Source organism: Apodemus sylvaticus, chromosome 2 (assembly GCF_947179515.1).
Source record: "Apodemus sylvaticus chromosome 2, mApoSyl1.1, whole genome shotgun sequence".
Lineage (NCBI taxonomy): Eukaryota > Metazoa > Chordata > Mammalia > Rodentia > Muridae > Apodemus > Apodemus sylvaticus.
This window is the reverse complement of record NC_067473.1, coordinates 68,071,255-68,090,723: the sequence shown is the minus strand read 5'-3', so window position 1 is coordinate 68,090,723 and position 19,469 is coordinate 68,071,255. Positions and strand designations below refer to the sequence as shown.

Below are 19,469 nucleotides of genomic sequence, written 5' to 3'. Positions count from 1 at the left end.
CATTCTTGGGTGCTTGGGACAGTTCCTAACAAGTGTTGGATGACTAATAAATCTCTTCTTTGTCATTTGCTTATTTTTTTTCTTTTTTTTTCCTTTTCTAAATTCTTTGTTTACATTCCAAATGTTTTCCCCTTTCCCAGTTCCCCCCTCCCCATATATCCCATAAGCCTTCTCTACACCCATATTCCAACTCCCTCCTTTTTCTCTGTCCTGTTACTCTCCTACCATGCTGGATCCAGCCTTTCCAGGATCAGGGCCCTCTCCTTACTTCTTCATGGGAGTCATTTGATATGCTATTTGTGTCTTGGGTATTCAGAGCTTCTGGGCTAGTTAATATCCACTTATCAGTGATTGTATTCCATGTATATTCTTTTGTGATTGGTTACCTCACTTAGGATGTTATTTTCTAGTTCCAACCATTTGCCGACAAATTTCATGAATTCATTGTTTTTAATTGCTGAGTAGAATTCCATATTCCATTGTGTAACTATACCACATTTTCTGTATCCATTCTTCCTTTGAGGGACATCTGGGTTCTTTCCAGCTTCTGGCTATTATAAATAAGGCTGCTATGAACATAGTAGAGCATGTGTCCTTATTGCATGCCTGGAAATCCTCTGAGTATATTCCCAGGAGTGGTATAGCAGTGTCCTCCAGTAGTGTCACGTTCAGTTTTCTGAGGAACCGCCAGAATGATTTCCAGAGTGGTTGTACCATCTTACAGCCCCACCAGCAGTGAAGGAGTGTTCCTCTTTCTCCACATCCTTGCCAACACCTGCTGTCTCCTGAGTTTTTAACCTTAGTCATTCTGACTGCTGTGAGGTAAAATCTTATTTTGATTTGCATTTCCCTAATGACTAACGATGTTGAGCATTTCATAAGGTGCTTCTCAGCCATCCAGATTTCTTCAGGTGAAAATTCTTTGTTTAGATCTGCAACCCATTTTTTAATGGGGTTATTTCGTTCCCTGGGGTCTAACTTCTTGAGTTACTTGTATATATTGGATATTAGCCCTCTATCAGATGTAGGGTTGGTGAAGATCTTTTCCCAGTTTCTTGGTTGCCATTTTGTCCTTTTGACAGTGTCCTTTTCCTTACAGAAACTTTGTAATTTTATGAGGTCCCATTTGTCAATTCTTGATCTTAGAGCATAAGTTATTGGTGTTCTGTTCAAGAACTTTTCCCCTGTGCCCATGTCCTCAAGGGTCTTCCCCAGTTTCTTTTCTATTAGTTTCAGTGTGTCTGGTTTTATGAGGAGGTTCTTGATCCACTTGGAGTTGAGCTTAGTACAAGGAGATCAATTCTTAGTTCAGGAATGGATCAATTCGCAGTCTGCTGCATGCTGACCTCCAGTTGAACCAGCACCATTTGTTAAAAAGGCTATCTTTTATCCACTGGATGTTTTCTGTTCCTTTGTTGAAGATCAAGTGACCATAGGTATGTGGATTCATTTCTGGGTCTTCAATTTTATTCCATTGGTCCACTTGTCTGTTGCTGTGCCAATACCATGCAGTTTTTAACATTATTGCTCTGTAGTATTACTTGAGGTCTGGCATATTAATTCGCCCAGAAGCTCTTTTACTGTTGAGAATAGTTTTAGCTATCCTGGGTTTTTTGTTATTCCAGATGAATTTGAGAATTGCTTTTTCTAGCTCGAAGAAGAACTGAGTTGGGATTTTGATGGGGATTGCGTTGAATCTGTAGGTTGCTTTTGGCAAGATGGCCATTTTAACTATATTAATCCGGCCAATCCAAGAGCATGGAAGATTTTTCCATTTTCTGAGGTCTTCTTCGATTTCCTTCTTCAAAGACCTAAAGTTCTTCTCATACAGATCTTTTATATGTTTGGCTAGAGTCACACCAAGAAACTTTATATTTTTTTGTGGCTATTGTTAAGGGTGTCATTTTCCTAACTTCTTTCTCAGCCTGTTTATCCTTTGAGTATAAGAAGGCTACTGATTTGCTTGAGTTGATTTTACAACCAGCCACTTTGCTGAAGTTGTTTATCAGCTGTAGAGGTTCTCTGGTGGAGTTTTTTGGGTCACTTAAGTATACTGTCATATCATCTGAAAATAGTGATAATTTGATTTTTCCTTTCCAATTTGTATCCCTTTGAGCTCCTTATGTTGTCTAATTGCTCTAGCGAGAACTTCAAGTACTATATTGAAAAGATATGGAGAGAGAGGGCAGCCTTGTCTAGTCCCTGATTTTAGTGGGAATGCTTCAAATTCTCTCCATTTAGTTTGATGTTGGCTACCGATGTGCTCTATGTTGCGTTAACTATGTTTAGCTATAGGCCTTGAATTCCTGTTCTTTCCAAGACTTTCAGCATAAAAGGATGCTGAATTTTGTCAAATGCTTTTTCGGGATGTAATGAAATTATCATGTGGTATTTTTCTTTCAGTTTGTTTATGTAGTGGATTGCATTGATGGATTTCCTTATAATGATCCATCCATGCATCCCGGGGATGAAGCCTACTTGATCATGGTGGATGATCATACTGATGTGTTCTTGGATTCGGTTGGCAAGAATTGTATTTAGTATTTTTGCATCGATATTCATAAGGGAAATTGGCCTGAAGTTCTCTTTTTTTTGTTGGATCTTTGTGTGGTTTTGGTATCAGAGTAATTGTGGCTTCATAGAACGAGTTGGGTAGTGTTCCTTCTGTTTCTATTTTGTGGAATAGTTTGCAGAGTATTGGTGTTAGGTCTTCTTTGAAGGTCTGATAGAGTTCTGCACTAAAACCATCTGGTCCCATGCTTTTTTTGGTTGGGAGACTTTCTATGACCCCTTTTATTTCTTTAGGGGTTATAGGACTGTTTAGATGATCTATTTGATCCTGATTTAATTTTTGTGCTTGATATCTGTCCAGGAAACTATCCATTTCCTCCAGATTCTCCAGTTGTGTTGAGTATAGGCTTTTGTAATAGGATATGATGATTTTTTAAATTTCCTCAGTTTCTGTTGTTATATCTCCCTTTTCATTTCTAATTATGTTAATCTGTATACTGTCTCTGTGCCCCTTGGTTAGTCTGGCTAAGGGTTTATCTATCTTTTTGAATTTTTCAAAGAACCAGCTCCTGGTTTTGTTGATTCCTTGTATGGTTCTCTTTGTTTCTACTTGATTGATTTCAGTCCTGAGTTTGATTATTTCCTGTCTTCTATTCCTCTTGGGTGAATTATCTTCTTTTTGTTCCAGGGCTTTCAGGTGTGTCCCTAAGCTGCTAGTATATGCTCTCTCCATTTTCTTTTTAGAGGCACTCAGGGCTTTGAGTTTTCCTCTTAGCACTGCTTTCATTGAGTCCCATAGATTTAGGTATGTCGTGTCTCCATTTTCATTAAATTCCAAAAAGTCTTTGATTTCTTTCTGTATTTCTTCCTTGACCAAAGTATAAATGAGTAGAGTATTGTTCAGATTCCATGTGTATGGGGGTATTTCTGTTGATTTTGTTGCAATTGAAGACCACTTTTACTTAATAGTGATCTGATAGGAGGCATCGAATTATTTTGATCTTATATTTGTTGATATCTGTATTGAGACCAATTATATGATCGATTTTGGAGAAGGTCCCATGAGGTACTGAGAATAAGGTATATTCTTTTGCTTTAGGATCAAATGTTCTATGTATATATCTGTTAACTCTATATATACAGGAGAACTTTGGTCAACAGGCTGAGGTCATGAAAGAGGAAACATAAAAATCTCTTAAAGAATTACAGGAAAACATAAACAATCAAGTGAAGGAGCTAAGTAAAACCATCCAGGATCTAAAATCAGAAGTAGAAACAAATAAGAAAACTCAAAGGGAGACAACTTTGGAGATAGAAAACCTTGGAAAGAAATCAGGGGACATAGATGCAGATATCAACAACACAATACAAGAGATAGAAGAAAAAAATCTTAGGTGCTGAAGGTACCATAGAAACCATGGACTCAACAGTTAAAGAAAATGCAAAATGCAAAAAGCTTGTAACCCAAAACATCCAGGAAATCCTGGACACAATGAGTAGACCAAACTTAAGGATTATAGGCATAGATGAGAGTGAAGGTTTACAACTTAAAGTGCCAGCAAATATCTTTGATAAAATTATGGAAGAAAACTTCCCTAACCTAAAGAGAGAGATGCCCATGAATATACAAGAAGCCTACACAACTCCAAACAGACTGGACCAGAACAGAAATACTTCCTGTCACATAATAATCAAAACCCCAAATGTACTAAACAAAGAAAGAATATTAAAGGCAGTAAGAGAAAAAGGCCAAGAAACATATAAAGGAAGACCTATCAGAATCACACCAGACTTCTCACCTGAGACTATGAAAGCTAGAAGATCCTTGGTAGATCTCATGCAGACTCTAAGAGAACACAAATGCCAGCCAAAACTACTATACCCAGCAAAACTGTCAATCACCATAGATGGAGAAACTAAGATATTCCATGACAAAACCAAGTTTACCCAATATCATTCCACAAGCCCAGCCCTATAAAGGATAATAGGAGGAAAACACCAGTACAAGGAGGGAAACTTCACCCTGGAAAAAGCACGATAGTACCCTTCTTTGATCAAACCCAAAAGAAGATAACCAATCAAATATATAAAAGAACATCAAAAATGACAGGAAGTAATAATCACTATTCCTTAATATCACTTAACATCAATGGGCTCAATGCCCCAATAAAAAGACATAGACTAACAGACTGGATATGTAAACAGGACCCTACATTTTGCTGCATACAGGAGACACACCTCAGTGTCAAAGACAAACACTGGAAGTCAATTTTACAAGGAAATTGTCTCAGGAAACAAGCTGGAGTAGCCATTCTAATATCAGATAAAATTGACTTTCAACGCAAAGTCATCAAAAGAGACTCTGTGGGACACTTCTTACTGGTCAAAGGAAAAATACAACAAGAAGAACTCTCAATCCTGAACATCTATGCTCCAAATGCAAGGGCACCCTCATTCATAAAAGAAACTTTACTAAAGCTCAAAGCACACTTTGCACCTAACACAATATTTGTGGGTGACTTCAACACTGCACTTTCCTCAATGTATTGATCAGGAAAACAGAAACTGAACAGGGATACAGTGAAACTAATTGAAGCTTTGGATCAATTAGATTTTACAGACATATATAGAACATTTTATCCTAAAGCAAAAGAATATACCTTTTTCTCAGCACCTCATGGTACCTTCTCCAAAATCGATCATATAGTTGGTCACAAGACAGACCTCAACGAATATAAGAAGATCGAAATAATCCCATGCCTCCTATCAGATCACTATGGAGTAAAAGTGATTTTCAATAGCAACAAAAACAACAAAAAACCCGCATACATGTGGAAACTGAACAATATTCTAATCAATGATACCTTGGTCAAGGAAGAAATAAAGAAAGAAATTAAAGACTTTTTAGAACTTAATGAAAATGAAGACACAACATACCCAAATCTATGGGACACAATGAAAGCAGTGCTAAGAGGAAAACTCATAGCCCTGAGTGCCTCCAAAAAGAAAATGGAGAGAGCATACACGAACAGCTTAATGACACACCTGAAAGTCCTAGAACAAAAAGAAGCTATTTCACCCAGGTGGAGAAGAAGACAGGAAATCATCAAACTCAGGGCCGAAATCAATCAAGTAGAAACAAAGAGAACCATACAAAGAATCAACAAAACCAAGAGCGGGTTCTTTGAGCAAATCAAAAAGATAGATAAACCCTTAGCCAGCCTAACCAAAGGGCACAGAGACAGTATACAGATTAACAAACTTAGAAATGAAAAGGGAGATATGACAACAGAAACTCAGGAAATTCAAAAAATCATTAGATCCTAATACAAAACTCTATACTCAACACAACTGGAGAATCTGGAGGAAATGGATAATTTCCTAGGCAGATATCAGAGACCAAAACTAAATCAGGATCAAATAGATCATCTAAACAGTCCCATAACACCTAAAGAAATAAAAAGGGTCATAGAAAGTATCCCAACCAAAAAAAGCACAGGACCAGATGGCTTCAGTGCAGAATTCTATCAGACCTTCTTAGAAGACCTAACAGCAATACTCTTCAAACTATTCCACAAAATAGAAACAGAAGGAACTCTACCCAACTCGTTCTATGAAGCCACAATTATGGTGATACCAAAACCACACAAAGATCGCACAAAGAAAGAGAAATTCAGGCCAATTTCCCTTATGGATATTGAAGCAAAAATACTTAATAAAATTCTTGCCAACCTAATCCAAGAACTCATCAAAACGATCATCCACCATGATCAAGTAGGCTTCATCCCAGGGATGCAGGGATGGTTCAATATAAGGAAATCCATCAATGCAATCCACTACATAAACAAACTCAAAGAAAAAAAATATGATCTTCTCATTAGATGCAGAAAATCATTTGAGAAAATTCAGCATCCTTTCATGCTAAAAGTCTCAGAAAGAACAGGAACTCAAGGCCCATACCTAAACATCATTAAAGCAAAAGTCAGCAAACCGGTAACCAACATCAAACTAAATGGAGAGAAACTTGAAGCATTCCCACTAAAATCAGGGACTAGACAATGCTGTCCTCTCTCTCCATATCTTTTCCATATAGTACTTGAAGTTCTAGCTAGAGCAATTAGACAACATAAGGAGGTCAAGGGGATACCAATTGGAAAGGAAGAAGTCAAATTATCACTATTTGCAGATGACATGATAGTCTACTTATGTGACCCGAAAACCTCCACCAGAGAACTCCTACAGGTGATAAACAACTTCAGCAAAGTGACTGGTTATAAAATCAACTCAAGCAAATCAGTTACCTTCCTATACTCAAAGCATAAGCAGGCTGAGAAAGAAGTTAGGGAAACGACACCCTTTACAATAGCCACAAACTATATAAAGTATCTTGGTGTGACTCTAACCAAACAAGTGAAAGATCTATACGACCAGAACTTCAGGTCTCTGAAGAAAGAAATTGAAGAAGACCTCAGAAAATGGAAAAATCAGCCATACTCGTGGATTGGCAGGATTAATATATTTAAAATGGCCATCTTGCCAAATGCACCTACAGATTCAACGCAATCCCCATCAAAATCTCAACTCATTTCTTCACAGAGTTAGAAAAAGCAATTCTTAAATTCATCTGGAATAACAAAAAACCCAGGATAGCTAAAACTATTCTCAACAACAAAAGAAATTCTGGGGGAATCAGTATCCCTGACTTCAAGCAAGACTACAGAGAAATAGTGTTTAAAACTGCATGGTATTCGCACAGTGACAGACAAGTCGACCAATGGAATAGAATTGAAGACCCAGAAATGAATCCATACACCTATGGTCACTTGATCTTCGACAAAGGAGCCGAAAACATCCAGTGGAAAAAAGATAGCCTTTTCAACAAATGGTGCTGGTTCAGTTGGAGGTCAGCATGCAGAAGAATGCCAATTGATCCATTCTTATCTCCATGTACTAAACTTCACTCCAAGTGGATCAAGGACCTCCAAATAAAACCAGACACACTGAAACTATTAGAAAAGAAACTGGGGAAAACCCTTGAGGACATGGGCACAAGGGAAAAGTTCCTGAACAGAACACCAATAGCTTATGCTTTATGATCAAGAGTTGACAAGTGGGACCTCATAAAATTACAAAGTTTCTGTAAGGCAAAGGACACTGTTAAAAGGACAAAATGGCAACCAACAAATTGGGAAAGGATATTCACCAACCCTACATCTGATAGAGGGCTAATATCCAATATATACAAGGAACTCAAGAAGTTAGACCCCAGGGAACCAAATAACCCTATTAAAAATGGGGTACAGATCTTAACAAAGAATTTTCACCTGGAGAAATTCGGATGGCCAAGAGGCACCTTAAGAATTGCTCAACATCATTAGTCATTAGGCAAATCAAAACAACCCTGAGATTTCACCTTACTCCAGTCAGAATGGCTAAGGTCAAAAACTCAGAAGACAGCAGGTGTTGGCGAGGATGTGGAGAAAGAGGAACACTCCTCCACTGCTGGTGGGGCTGTAAGATGGTACAACCACTCTGGAAATCAGTCTGGCAGTTCCTCAGAAAACTGGACATGACACTTCTGGAGGACCCTGCTATACCTCTCCTTGGCATATACCCAAAGGATTCCCCGGCATGCAATAAAGACACATGCTCCATTATGTTCATAGCAGCTTTATTTATCATAGCCAGCAGTTAGAAAGAACCCAGGTGTCCCTCAAAGGAGGAATGGATACAGAAAATGTGGTATATTTACACAATGAAATACTACTCAGCAATTAGAAACAATGAATTCACAAATTTTTAGGCAAATGGTTTGATCTGGAAAATATCATCCTAAGTGAGGTAACCCGATCAGAAAAGAATACACATGATATGCAATCTCTGATAAGTGGATATTAACTAGCCCAGAAGCCCTGAATACCCAAGGCACAAATTGCATAACAAATGACTCCCATGAAGAAGTATGGAGAGGGTCCTCATCTAGCATTGGAGGGGAATATAAGGACAGAGAAAAAGGAGTGAGGTGATTGGAGAATGGGTGGAGAGAAGAAGGTTTATGGGACATATGGGGACGGGGGATATGGGAAAGGGGAAATCATTTGGAATGCAAACAATATAGAAAATAAAAATATTTTTAAAAAATCTACAAATAAGTTAAAAGGTATTTTCAAGTAATTAAGCACAATAGTGTAGTAATTTGATTATGGTAACTCAGCCTGCTTGTTAGCTTATTGCTATTGCTTCTTACCAATAGTTTTTCTATGAGTTCTTGTAACTTTATTAGGTCTTTTCCTTGGGAAATATTCTTGGAATACTCCATTGAAAAAACTGCTAAATTGACCATGGTTTATGGGCCTTTGGACAGAGGGACATAGATGTATATCAGAGGTTCTCACAAACATGAATGAGTAATGTTAGAAGAAGTACATGCATGGGGCTTTTGAGGTCCAAAATGAACTTATTCTCATGGGCCACTTATGGTCTGTTATAGATTGAACTCCTTGCCCTATTGGCAGAGTCACAGAGATATTCATTTGACCTTGCAAATCTTATAAACATATATCAGGGTAGCATCTGTCTTGCTTGATCTGAATATCATATTCCATTCAGAGCTAGAACAACAGACCTTGAGAAGCAGTCCAAAGCTGACCCCGTGTACCCACCTGCAGCTTGCACTACTCCTGTGGGGGTCTTCATCAGCCTTGCTAAATACTTCCTGCAGGGAAAATGAGGAATGATGAGGAGGAATCTTGCTGCTGCTTCTGAAAAATTCAGCAACTGATTTACAGATATTACTTATTCATCGTGCTATCCCATTGCAGAAGATGGGAATTAAATTCCAGCCTTAAAGGTTATGGGATCCCTCAAGGCCTAGAATGTATTAATGAAAAGTTGAGAATCTGATACAGACTGAAGAATCTGCATAGTGAATAATCTTCTATCAGACCTAACTTCTCATATGAATTCAGGCACAGGGTGAGAATATGATGGTACATTTCTCTTCAGTTTAAAACAAACTGGCATTAGTTTTCCTGGAGTCATAAATAGTCCTGACTCAGCTGGACTGTGGTAGATTTCAATCTAAGAACTGTAATGCATAAGTAGGGTATGGTTTCCTAACTGATTTCCTGATACAAGTGGACTCTGTCTACATGTTGGTTGGATTGCTTACAATGAGTCCATGCTTTCTCAAAAGATGAACTCATACCTTCAGTCCAAAGGATACATATTTCCTATATTTCCCTAAGTCCCAAATCCTACTGTTAGAAGTGTAGACGACTCACTCTAAATCTACTACTGTGTCCTGTAAATGTGTGGTTTGTCTTAAACTGCAAGCTATAACATGACGCATATTATCCAAATTTAAATCTCCATTCTCTCAACTCTGATAAGGACAGAAATGGGAAGCTCATCCCAAATTTCTTCATTCTTCTATGAAATGTACATATTGATGCTTTGATAAAATACCACTATTATTTTTATATACCCTCAGAATGATGATATGTTTCTCCTTTCAGTGATCTCTCTCTCTCTCTCTCTCTCTCTCTCTCTCTCTCTCTCTCTCTCTCTCTCTCTCTCTCTCTCTCTCCCTCTGTTGTGTGTGTGTGTGTGTGTAAAATATTTTTATTTAGTTGTCAAGACTTTGAGTATCTTATATATGTTAGTCACTATGCAAAGTATGAAACTTAGAAACAGTAAATAAAATAAGTTAATAAATAAATTATATAAATAAAAATCACTTGAAAGTCTCTCAGGCTACCCCCATTTATAATTCCTCTCAGAAGTGAACAGGCTTTATTGGTATTTATGTCATAGATAATTTTCTGAAATCCTGCAACCTTTTCAGACTCCATGTTATCTAAATTGTAATACATTTTAAAACCTACAACCAAAAGTTACTCCTCTGTAAGCAATTGATATTATATAAGTTGGTTATTACTCTTAAGTTTTAAAATGAATGAAAGGTTGTTGCACAATATCACAATTAAATGCTTCCTTCCTTCCTTCCTTCCTTCCTTCCTTCCTTCCTTCCTTCCTTCCTTCCTTCCTTCCTTCCTGCTTCATGACTAGTCTGTGACCTCTGACTGTATGGACATGTCAGAGATCAGGGAAGCCATCTACATGGAAGGACCGCATGAATGCAGTGCCACAGTAAACCTGCCAGTGTGCTGGGTTAACAGGCACCTGGTAAAGAGTAAACCTCACCGCCCAGTAGATCTTGACACCCAGCTCTGCCACTTTCCAGCTCAGTGACCTTGAACAAGGAACTTGTTTTCTCTTCTGAGCAGCAGATTTGATGAATGTTTTTCTCTTTGCTAATCAGATATTATAGTATTGAAAGCACCATTTGGTATTTGATACTATTACATGGTTTTGCATTGTTCACATATGTGACTTCTAATTTGACTTTCCTTGCTTAGGTTGACATGATCGTGACCCTGGGAGGTCTCGGTGGGCGTTTTGACCAGATCATGGCATCTGTGAATACCCTTTTCCAAGCCTCTCACATCACCCACGTGCCAATTATAATAATCCAAAAGGAATCTCTCATCTACCTCCTCCAACCCGTGAGTAAATGGTACTCCTCCTCAGCACTCTGCTCAGAGCCAGGGCTCCTGTAGACGAGTCCCTGCCTGCCTCAGTTTCTCACAAAGCTCCCTTACTTGAATTGTTCTGTTTTATCCACTGCCCTGTGACTAAACAGCAAAAGGTAGTAAAAAAAAAAAAAAAAATCAGAATTTCAGTCTGTTAGTGCTTTCTGTTTTTGTTTTTGGTATTTTTTTTTCCAGACAGAAGAGAAAGAAAATCTTGTAACTTTTAATTAAATTGCCTAAGAATTACATTTAGCACTTCTACATTTTGAGTGGCTGAGTGTGAATGACACTCAAGAAAAGCCTTAACAGGGAGGCACAGCTTAGCAAGTATTTCAGATGAGATCCTCATGGATTTGGAGAGCTGTCATTATAATTGGAAACTGGGTTTGATTTTGCTTAGCACTTAAAAGGAAATCTTTAGCTTTTACTATTCATAAGTTGCCTGCTTATTAATTTTGCTCCCTCAAGAAGTAATTCTCAAAAAATGATGTCACTCATTTTCAGTGGTAAGCACTGAGGATTTTTCTGCCAGTATAATGCATAGAATAAAATTCTTACTATAGAAGCAGATTTCATAGGGTTGAATGAAGGCTTGCACTTTACATTATTCTTCATGAGCATTTTTAAGGGTAGGAGACCATCCTGTTTTACCTCTCATCGTATTTTAGTATTTATTATTTTGCATCTACCTCATCTGCTACATACTACCTATAGTATGCCAGCACTGAAAATTGTTCTTTGGCTGAGACTGTGAGTCTCATTTATACCCACCTTTGTTCATCAAGTTCTGCTTTGGTTGTTTGGTTAGCTTTGGGTTTCTGGCTCATTTTGTTGTTGTTGTTGTTGTTGTTGTTCAACTTTGCTCTTTCCTGCAAATTCATGTGAGGAAAGCGGATCTCAGATGTTAGATTCCTTGCTGTCCTCTTAGGCATGAGGTGTGCCGTACCTGGTGCCTTTCTGCTGCAGTGTGTTACCTTGAGGATTAAGACAAGTAGTTACATTTGATTGTTGCCCCCCCCCCCCAGTTCATGTGAAGTGAAGGAGACTGTTATAAACATAACAATTCTTGCAGTCATCAACTATCTGCTCTTGTAATCAACTCCTGAGATCATCAACTAACTGCTGAAGAAAAGGATCACTGCAGGTCATAGCCTTAGCAGTTTCAGCCCAAAAGCCACTGGCCATGTTGATTTGTACATTCAGAGGACATTGCAGCAATAGCATGATATTAAAAAAAAATAAAATTCTCCTCTACCAACATGTCCTGGATACCCCATCACACCAGTAAAACAAGATTTGGATTTAAAATCACTGGTCATGATGCTGGTACAGGAACACATGAAGGTCATACATAAAGAAATTCAGGAGAAAATGGATCAAAAGTTAGAAGCCCTTGCAAGGGAAACACAAAAATCATTGAAAGAAATCCAGGAGAATACAAAAGCCAACAAGGAGGAAATGCAAAAAACACTTAAAGAAATACAGGAGAACTTTGCTCAACAGGCTGAGGTCATGAAAGACGAAACACAAAAATCTCTTAAAGAAATACAGGAGAACTTTGGTCAACAGGCTGAGCTCATGAAAGAGGAAACACAAAAATCTCTTAAAGAATTACAGGAAAACACAAACATGCAAGTGAAGGAGCTAAGCAAAACCATCCAGGATCTAAAATCAGAAGTAGAAACAACTAAGAAAACTCAAAGGGAGACAACTTTGGAGATAGAAAGCCTTGGGAAGAAATCAGGGGACAGAGATACAAATATCAACAACAGAATACAAGAGATAGAAGAAAGAATCTCAGATGCTGAAGATTCCATAGAAACCATGGACTCAACAGTTAAAGAAAATGCAAAATGCAAAAAGCTTGTAACCCAAAATATCCAGGAAATCCAGGACACAATGAGAAGACCAAACCTAAGGATTATAGGCATAGATGAGGGTGAAGATTTACAACTTAAAGGGCCAGCAAATATCTTCAATAAAATTATGGAAGAAAACTTCCCTAACCTAAAGAGAGAGATGCCCATGAATATACAAGAAGCCTACAGAACTCCAAACAGACTGGACCAGAACAGAAATACTTCCCGTCACATAATAATCAAAACACCAAATGTTCTAAACAAAAAAAGAATACTAAAGGCAGTAAGAGAAAAAGGCCAAGTAACATATAAAGGAAGACCTATCAGAATCACAGCAGACTTTTCACCTGAGACTATGAAGGCTAGAAGGTCCTGGGCAGATCTCATGCAGACTCTAAGAGAACACAAATGCCAACCAAAACTACTATATCCAGCAAAACTCTCAATCACCATAGATGGAGAAACTAAGATATTTCATGACAAAACCAAGTTTACCCAATATCTATCCACAAACCCGGCCCTAAAAAGGATAATAGGAGGACAACACCAATACAAGGAGGGAAACTTCACCCTGGAAAAAGCAAGATAGTAACCTTTCATCAAACCCAAAAGAAGTTAAGCATTCAAATTTAAAAAATAACGTCAAAAATGATAGGAAGTAACAATCACTATTCCTTAATATCTCTTAACATCAATGGACTTAATGCCCCAATAAAAAGACACAGACTAACTGAATGGATACGTAAACAGGACCCTACATTTTGCTGCTTACAGGAAACACACCTCAGGGTCAAAGACAAACACTACCTTAGAGTAAAAGGCTGGAAGACAATTTTACAAGCAAATGGTCTCAGGAAACAAGCTGGAGTAGCCATTTTAATATCAGATAAAATTGACTTTCAACCCAAAATCATCAAAAGAGACCCAGAGGGACACTTCTTGCTGGTCAAAGGAAAAATACAAAAAGAAGAACTGTCAATCCTGAACATCTATGCCCCAAATGCAAGGGCACCCTCTTTCGTAAAAGAAACTTTATTAAAACTAAAAGCACACATTGCACCTAACACAATAATTGTGGGTGACTTCAACACTGCACTTTCCTCAATGGACCGATCAGGAAAACAGAAACTAAACAGGGACACAATGAAACTAATTGAAGCTTTGGACCAATTAGATTTAACAGATATATATAGAACATTCTATCCTAAAACAAAAGAATATACCTTTTTCTCAGCACCTCATGGTACCTTCTCCAAAATCGACCATATAATTGGTCACAAGACAGACCTCAACAAATATAAGAAGATCGAACTAATCCCATGCCTCCTATCTGATCACTATGGAGTAAAAGTGGTCTTCAATAGCAACAGAAACAACAGAAAGCCCACATACACATGGAAACTGAACAATACTCTACTCAATGATACCTTGGTCAAGGAAGAAATAAAGAAAGAAATTAAAGACTTTTTAGAACACAATGAAAATGAAAACACAACATACCCAAATCTATGGGACACAATGAAAGCAGTGCTAAGAGGAAAACTCATAGCCCTGAGAGCCTCCAAAAAGAAAATGGAGAGAGCATACATTACCAGCTTAATGACACACCTGAAAGCCCTGGAACAAAAAGAAGCTATTTCACCCAGGAGGAGTAGAAGGCAGGAAATCATCAAACTCAGGGCCGAAATCAATCAAGTAGAAACAAAGAGAACCATACAAAAAATCAACAATACCAGGAGCTGGTTCTTTGAGAAAATCAACAAGATAGATAAACCCTTAGCCAGAATGACCAAAGGGCACAGAGAAAGTATCCAAATTAACAAACTTAGAAATGAAAAGGGAGATATAACAACGGAAACTGAGGAAATCCAAAAAATCATCAGATCCTACTACAAGAGCCTATACTCAACACAACTGGAGAATCTGGAGGAAATGGACAATTTCCTTGACAGATACCAAATACCAAAATTAAATCAGGACCAACTTGACCATCTAAACAGTCCCATAATGCCTAAAGAAATAGAAGAAGTCATAGAAAGTCTTCCAACCAAAAAAAGCACAGGACCAGATGGCTTCAGTGCAGAATTCTACCAGACCTTCAAAGAAGAGTTAACACCAATACTCTTCAAACTATTCCACAAAATAGAAACAGAAGGAACACTACCCAATTCCTTCTACGAAGCCACAATTACGCTGATACCAAAGCCACACAAAGATCCAACAAAGAAAGAGAACTTCAGACCAATTTCCCTTATGAACATCGATGCAAAAATACTCAATAAAATTCTTGCCAACCGAATCAAAGAACACATCAAAACGATCATCCACCATGATCAAGTAGGCTTTATCCCGGGAATGCAGGGTTGGTTCAATATACGGAAATCCATCAATACAATCCACTACATAAACAAACTCAAAGAACAAAACCACATGGTCATTTCATTGGATGCTGAAAAAGCATTTGACAAAATTCAGCATCCCTTCATGCTTAAAGTCTTGGAGAGAACAGGAATTCAAGGCCCATACCTAAACATAGTAAAAGCAATATACAGCAAACCGGTAGCCAGCATCAAACTAAATGGAGAGAAACTTGAAGCAATCCCACTGAAATCAGGGACCAGACAAGGCTGCCCCCTTTCTCCTTATCTTTTCAATATTGTACTTGAGGTACTAGCTCGGGCAATTCGACAACATAAGGAGATCAAAGGGATACAAATTGGAAAGGAAGAAGTCAAACTATCATTATTTGCAGACGACATGATCGTCTACCTAAGTGACCCAAAGAATTCCACTAGAGAGCTCCTACAGCTGATAAACAACTTCAGCAAAGTGGCAGGTTATAAAGTCAACTCAAGCAAATCAGTGGCCTTCCTATACTCAAAGGATAAGCAGGCTGAGAAAGAAATTAGGGAAATGACCCCCTTCACAATAGCCACAAACAGTATAAAGTATCTTGGGGTGACTCTTACCAAACATGTGAAAGATCTGTATGACAAGAACTTCAAGACTCTGAAGAAGGAAATGGAAGAAGACCTCAAAAAATGGGAAAACCTCCCATGCTCATGGATCGGTAGAATCAATATAGTTAAAATGGCCATTTTGCCTAAAGCACTATACAGATTCAATGCAATACCCATCAAAATCCCAACTCAATTCTTCACAGAGTTAGAAAGAGCAATTATCAAATTCATCTGGAACAACAAAAAACCCAGGATAGCTAAAACTATTCTCAGCAACAAAAGGAAATCTGGGGGAATCAGTATCCCTGACCTCAAGCAATACTACAGAGCAATAGTGCTAAAAACTGCATGGTATTGGTACAGTGACAGGCAGGAGGATCAATGGAACAGGATTGAAGATCCAGAAATGAACCCACACACCTATGGCCACTTGATCCTCGACAAAGAGGCTGAAAACATCCAATGGAAAAAAGATAGCCTTTTCAACAAATGGTGCTGGTTCAACTGGAGGTCAGCATGCAGAAGAATGCGAATTGATCCATCCTTGTCTCCTTGTACTAAGCTCAAATCCAAATGGATCAAGGACCTCCACATAAAGCCAGACACTCTGAAGCTAATAGAAAAAAAACTGGGGAAGACCCTTGAGGACATCGGTACAGGGAGAAAGTTTCTGAACAGAACACCAATAGCGTATGCTCTAAGAGCAAGAATTGACAAATGGGACCTCATAAAATTACAAAGTTTCTGTAAGGCAAAGGACACCATCAAGAGGACAAATCGGCAACCAACAAATTGGGAAAAGATCTTCACCAATCCTACATCAGACAGAGGGCTAATATCCAATATATATAAAGAACTCAAGAAGTTAGACTCCAGAAAACCAAACAACCCTATTAAAAAATGGGGTACAGAGTTAAACAAAGAATTCTCACCTGAAGAACTTCGGATGGCAGAGAAGCATCTTAAAAAATGCTCAACTTCATTAGTCATTAGGGAAATGCAAATCAAAACAACCCTAAGATTTCATCTTACACCAGTCAGAATGGCTAAGATTAAAAATTCAGGAGACAGCAGGTGTTGGAGAGGGTGTGGAGAAAGAGGAACACTCCTCCACTGCTGGTGGGGTTGCAAATTGGTACAACCACTCTGGAAATCAGTCTGGCGGTTCCTCCGAAAACTGGGCACCTTACTTCCAGAAGATCCTGCTATACCACTCCTGGGCATATACCCAGAAGACTCCCCACCATGTAATAAGGATACATGTTCTACTATGTTCATAGCAGCCCTATTTGTAATTGCCAGATGCTGGAAAGAACCCAGGTATCCCTCAACAGAAGAGTGGATGCAAAAAATGTGGTATATCTACACAATGGAGTACTATTCAGCCATTAGAAACAATGAATTCATGAAATTCTTAGGCAAATGGATGGAGCTAGAGAATATCATACTAAGTGAGGTAACCCAGACTCAAAAGGTGAATCATGGTATGCACTCACTAATAAGTGGATATTAACCTAGAAAACTGGAATACCCAAAACATAATCCACACATCAAATGAGGTACAAGAAGAAAGGAGGAGTGGCCCCTGGTTCTGGAAAGACTCAGTGAAACAGTATTCAGCAAAACCAGAACGGGGAAGTGGGAAGGGGTGGGTGGGAGGACAGGGGAAGAGAAGGGGGCTTTCGGGACTTTCGGGGAGTGGGGGGGCTAGAAGAGGGGAAATCATTTGAAATGTAAATAAATTATATCGAATAAAAAAAAAAAAAAAAAAAAAACACTCCTTTTCGGTCTAGGATGCAAGAGAGGAAAGAAGGGTACATGTTCCTGTGCGCACTGTCCCTTCTAGGTCACACTCTCGATGATATGAAGGCCTCCTACTAGATTTCACTTCCATAACCCACTAGACTTCACCTCCCCATTCCTACTGCATCTCTACAGTGTCATCCTGGGCACGAAGCTTTGTCATATGGCCATTAGAGAACACTTAAGGTCCAGGGCATAGAAGGAATCAATGATTAAGGTATAGGAGATAAATAGGTTGAGAAAATAAATAATTTGGCTACCATGGAATAAGGAAAATATTCACAGAAACACTCAGCTTCTTCAGTCAACCTTATATTCACTCAATTCAACAATTACTCAGAACTACTGCAGATAAAAAGCTTTCTTTTTTTTTTTCTGTCAATAAAGCAGTCCAAATGAGAGAAAATACTGACTTCTGTGGGCATTGTACAGAGTTTACTTTTCCACGCTCTTCAGGAGTGTGTCAAGGTTTCCTGTGGGAGGTGATGGGAGAGCCATTGAAGACAGGAGGTGTAATAAGTAAAAAAAACCGTGTTTGGGGTATAACAGGAAATGTTATTGGAATGTTACCTGGGAAAAATGTTAGAAGAGTGGCTCTTAATATTTTTTCATTTTATGTCCTGCATATTTCACTGTAATTGGAAAGTTCGGGGCTTTCTGAAGCAAGCAGTGTAGGAATTCCTGCCCCTCATCACCGCACTGATGTCTCCCAAGAGTTCCCAGGGACTTGCCCATTGTGTTTCCATGAACTGCCCCATTCTTTCCTCTCCTCCTCGGCCTCGTCAACTGTGTGTACTAAGATTCTCTGATCATTTATATGTATTGCTAATATTCTGTTTGATAATGTTTATGTTTTGGCCTCTCTGGACTTCATTCAGATGCCCTCTGCCTACTCTCACTTCTCCTCATTCTCTGCATCAGCAGCATCTGGCTGTTCAACCCCTGCTCTGAGATTCTCAATCCTCGGTGATCGCACTTTCTCATATGCTTGTCCTGTATTCACGCTGAAATAATTCCAGTATGTCATAGGAATTGACTTTTATGTTTTGTAACATCAGTTTCCTCTGTGTTGTGTAGTTTGAAGCTGTGAATTTTACATCTCTGAAATGTCTACCCAAGGGAGAGTATAGTAGCTTTCATCACCATCCTGAGTGGATACCTGTCCCTGTTCAGAGGACATTCAACACAGGACATTTTGTCTGAGACCCTTTTGCAGCACCCACTAGTGTGACTCATATTTGTAAAAGTCTTGGGACTTTTGATGCCAAGATCAAGTGTCCCGCTTCTCAGGTTTGTTATGGCAAGTTCTGGTTGGCCAGTCCCCAGCATCCGATGATGACAGTGTTTATATTCCTCTTGGTGTCCAGGGCCTCTGCTTTATGTGGCAGCCCCTAAACCTCAGCAATTACCTGAGGTTTGCCGATTAGGAAACTGCTGTCAAGATGAAAATTGGCTTTAGTCTTTTAAGTGGAAACTTGTTATTTTATCTCTAAGTACTGTTTTTTTAAGCAGATATAATGCATTTTAAAGAAATCTTTTAGATTTTTTCGTATCTTTAGTAATTTCTGTCAGGTTCTGTTGGTGAACTACACTCTAAGTCATCCGTAATAATTAGCCTCAATTCTAACAGACTCTTCTGGAACTGAATGTTTTCTTAGTAAGGGTGAATTTCATATAGTTTGGATAGGTCTTTCTATCTTACCTTGCAGACAGCTGGAGCACATGGTGGAGTGGGGTGACTA

At 38.6% G+C, this 19,469-nt stretch overlaps 1 protein-coding gene across 3 annotated transcripts in view; it reads left to right on the top strand.

Annotated features, from left to right (window-relative positions):
• The window catches only part of Tpk1 (thiamin pyrophosphokinase 1), a 370,262-nt gene that overhangs the window by 219,180 nt on the left and 131,613 nt on the right, over positions 1–19,469 (top strand). For all 3 annotated transcript variants that reach the window (XM_052173583.1, XM_052173581.1, XM_052173582.1), the window contains one exon: positions 10,932–11,078. In XM_052173583.1, the coding sequence (XP_052029543.1) occupies positions 10,932–11,078 (147 nt within the window). The remainder of the gene's footprint in view (positions 1–10,931; positions 11,079–19,469) is intronic.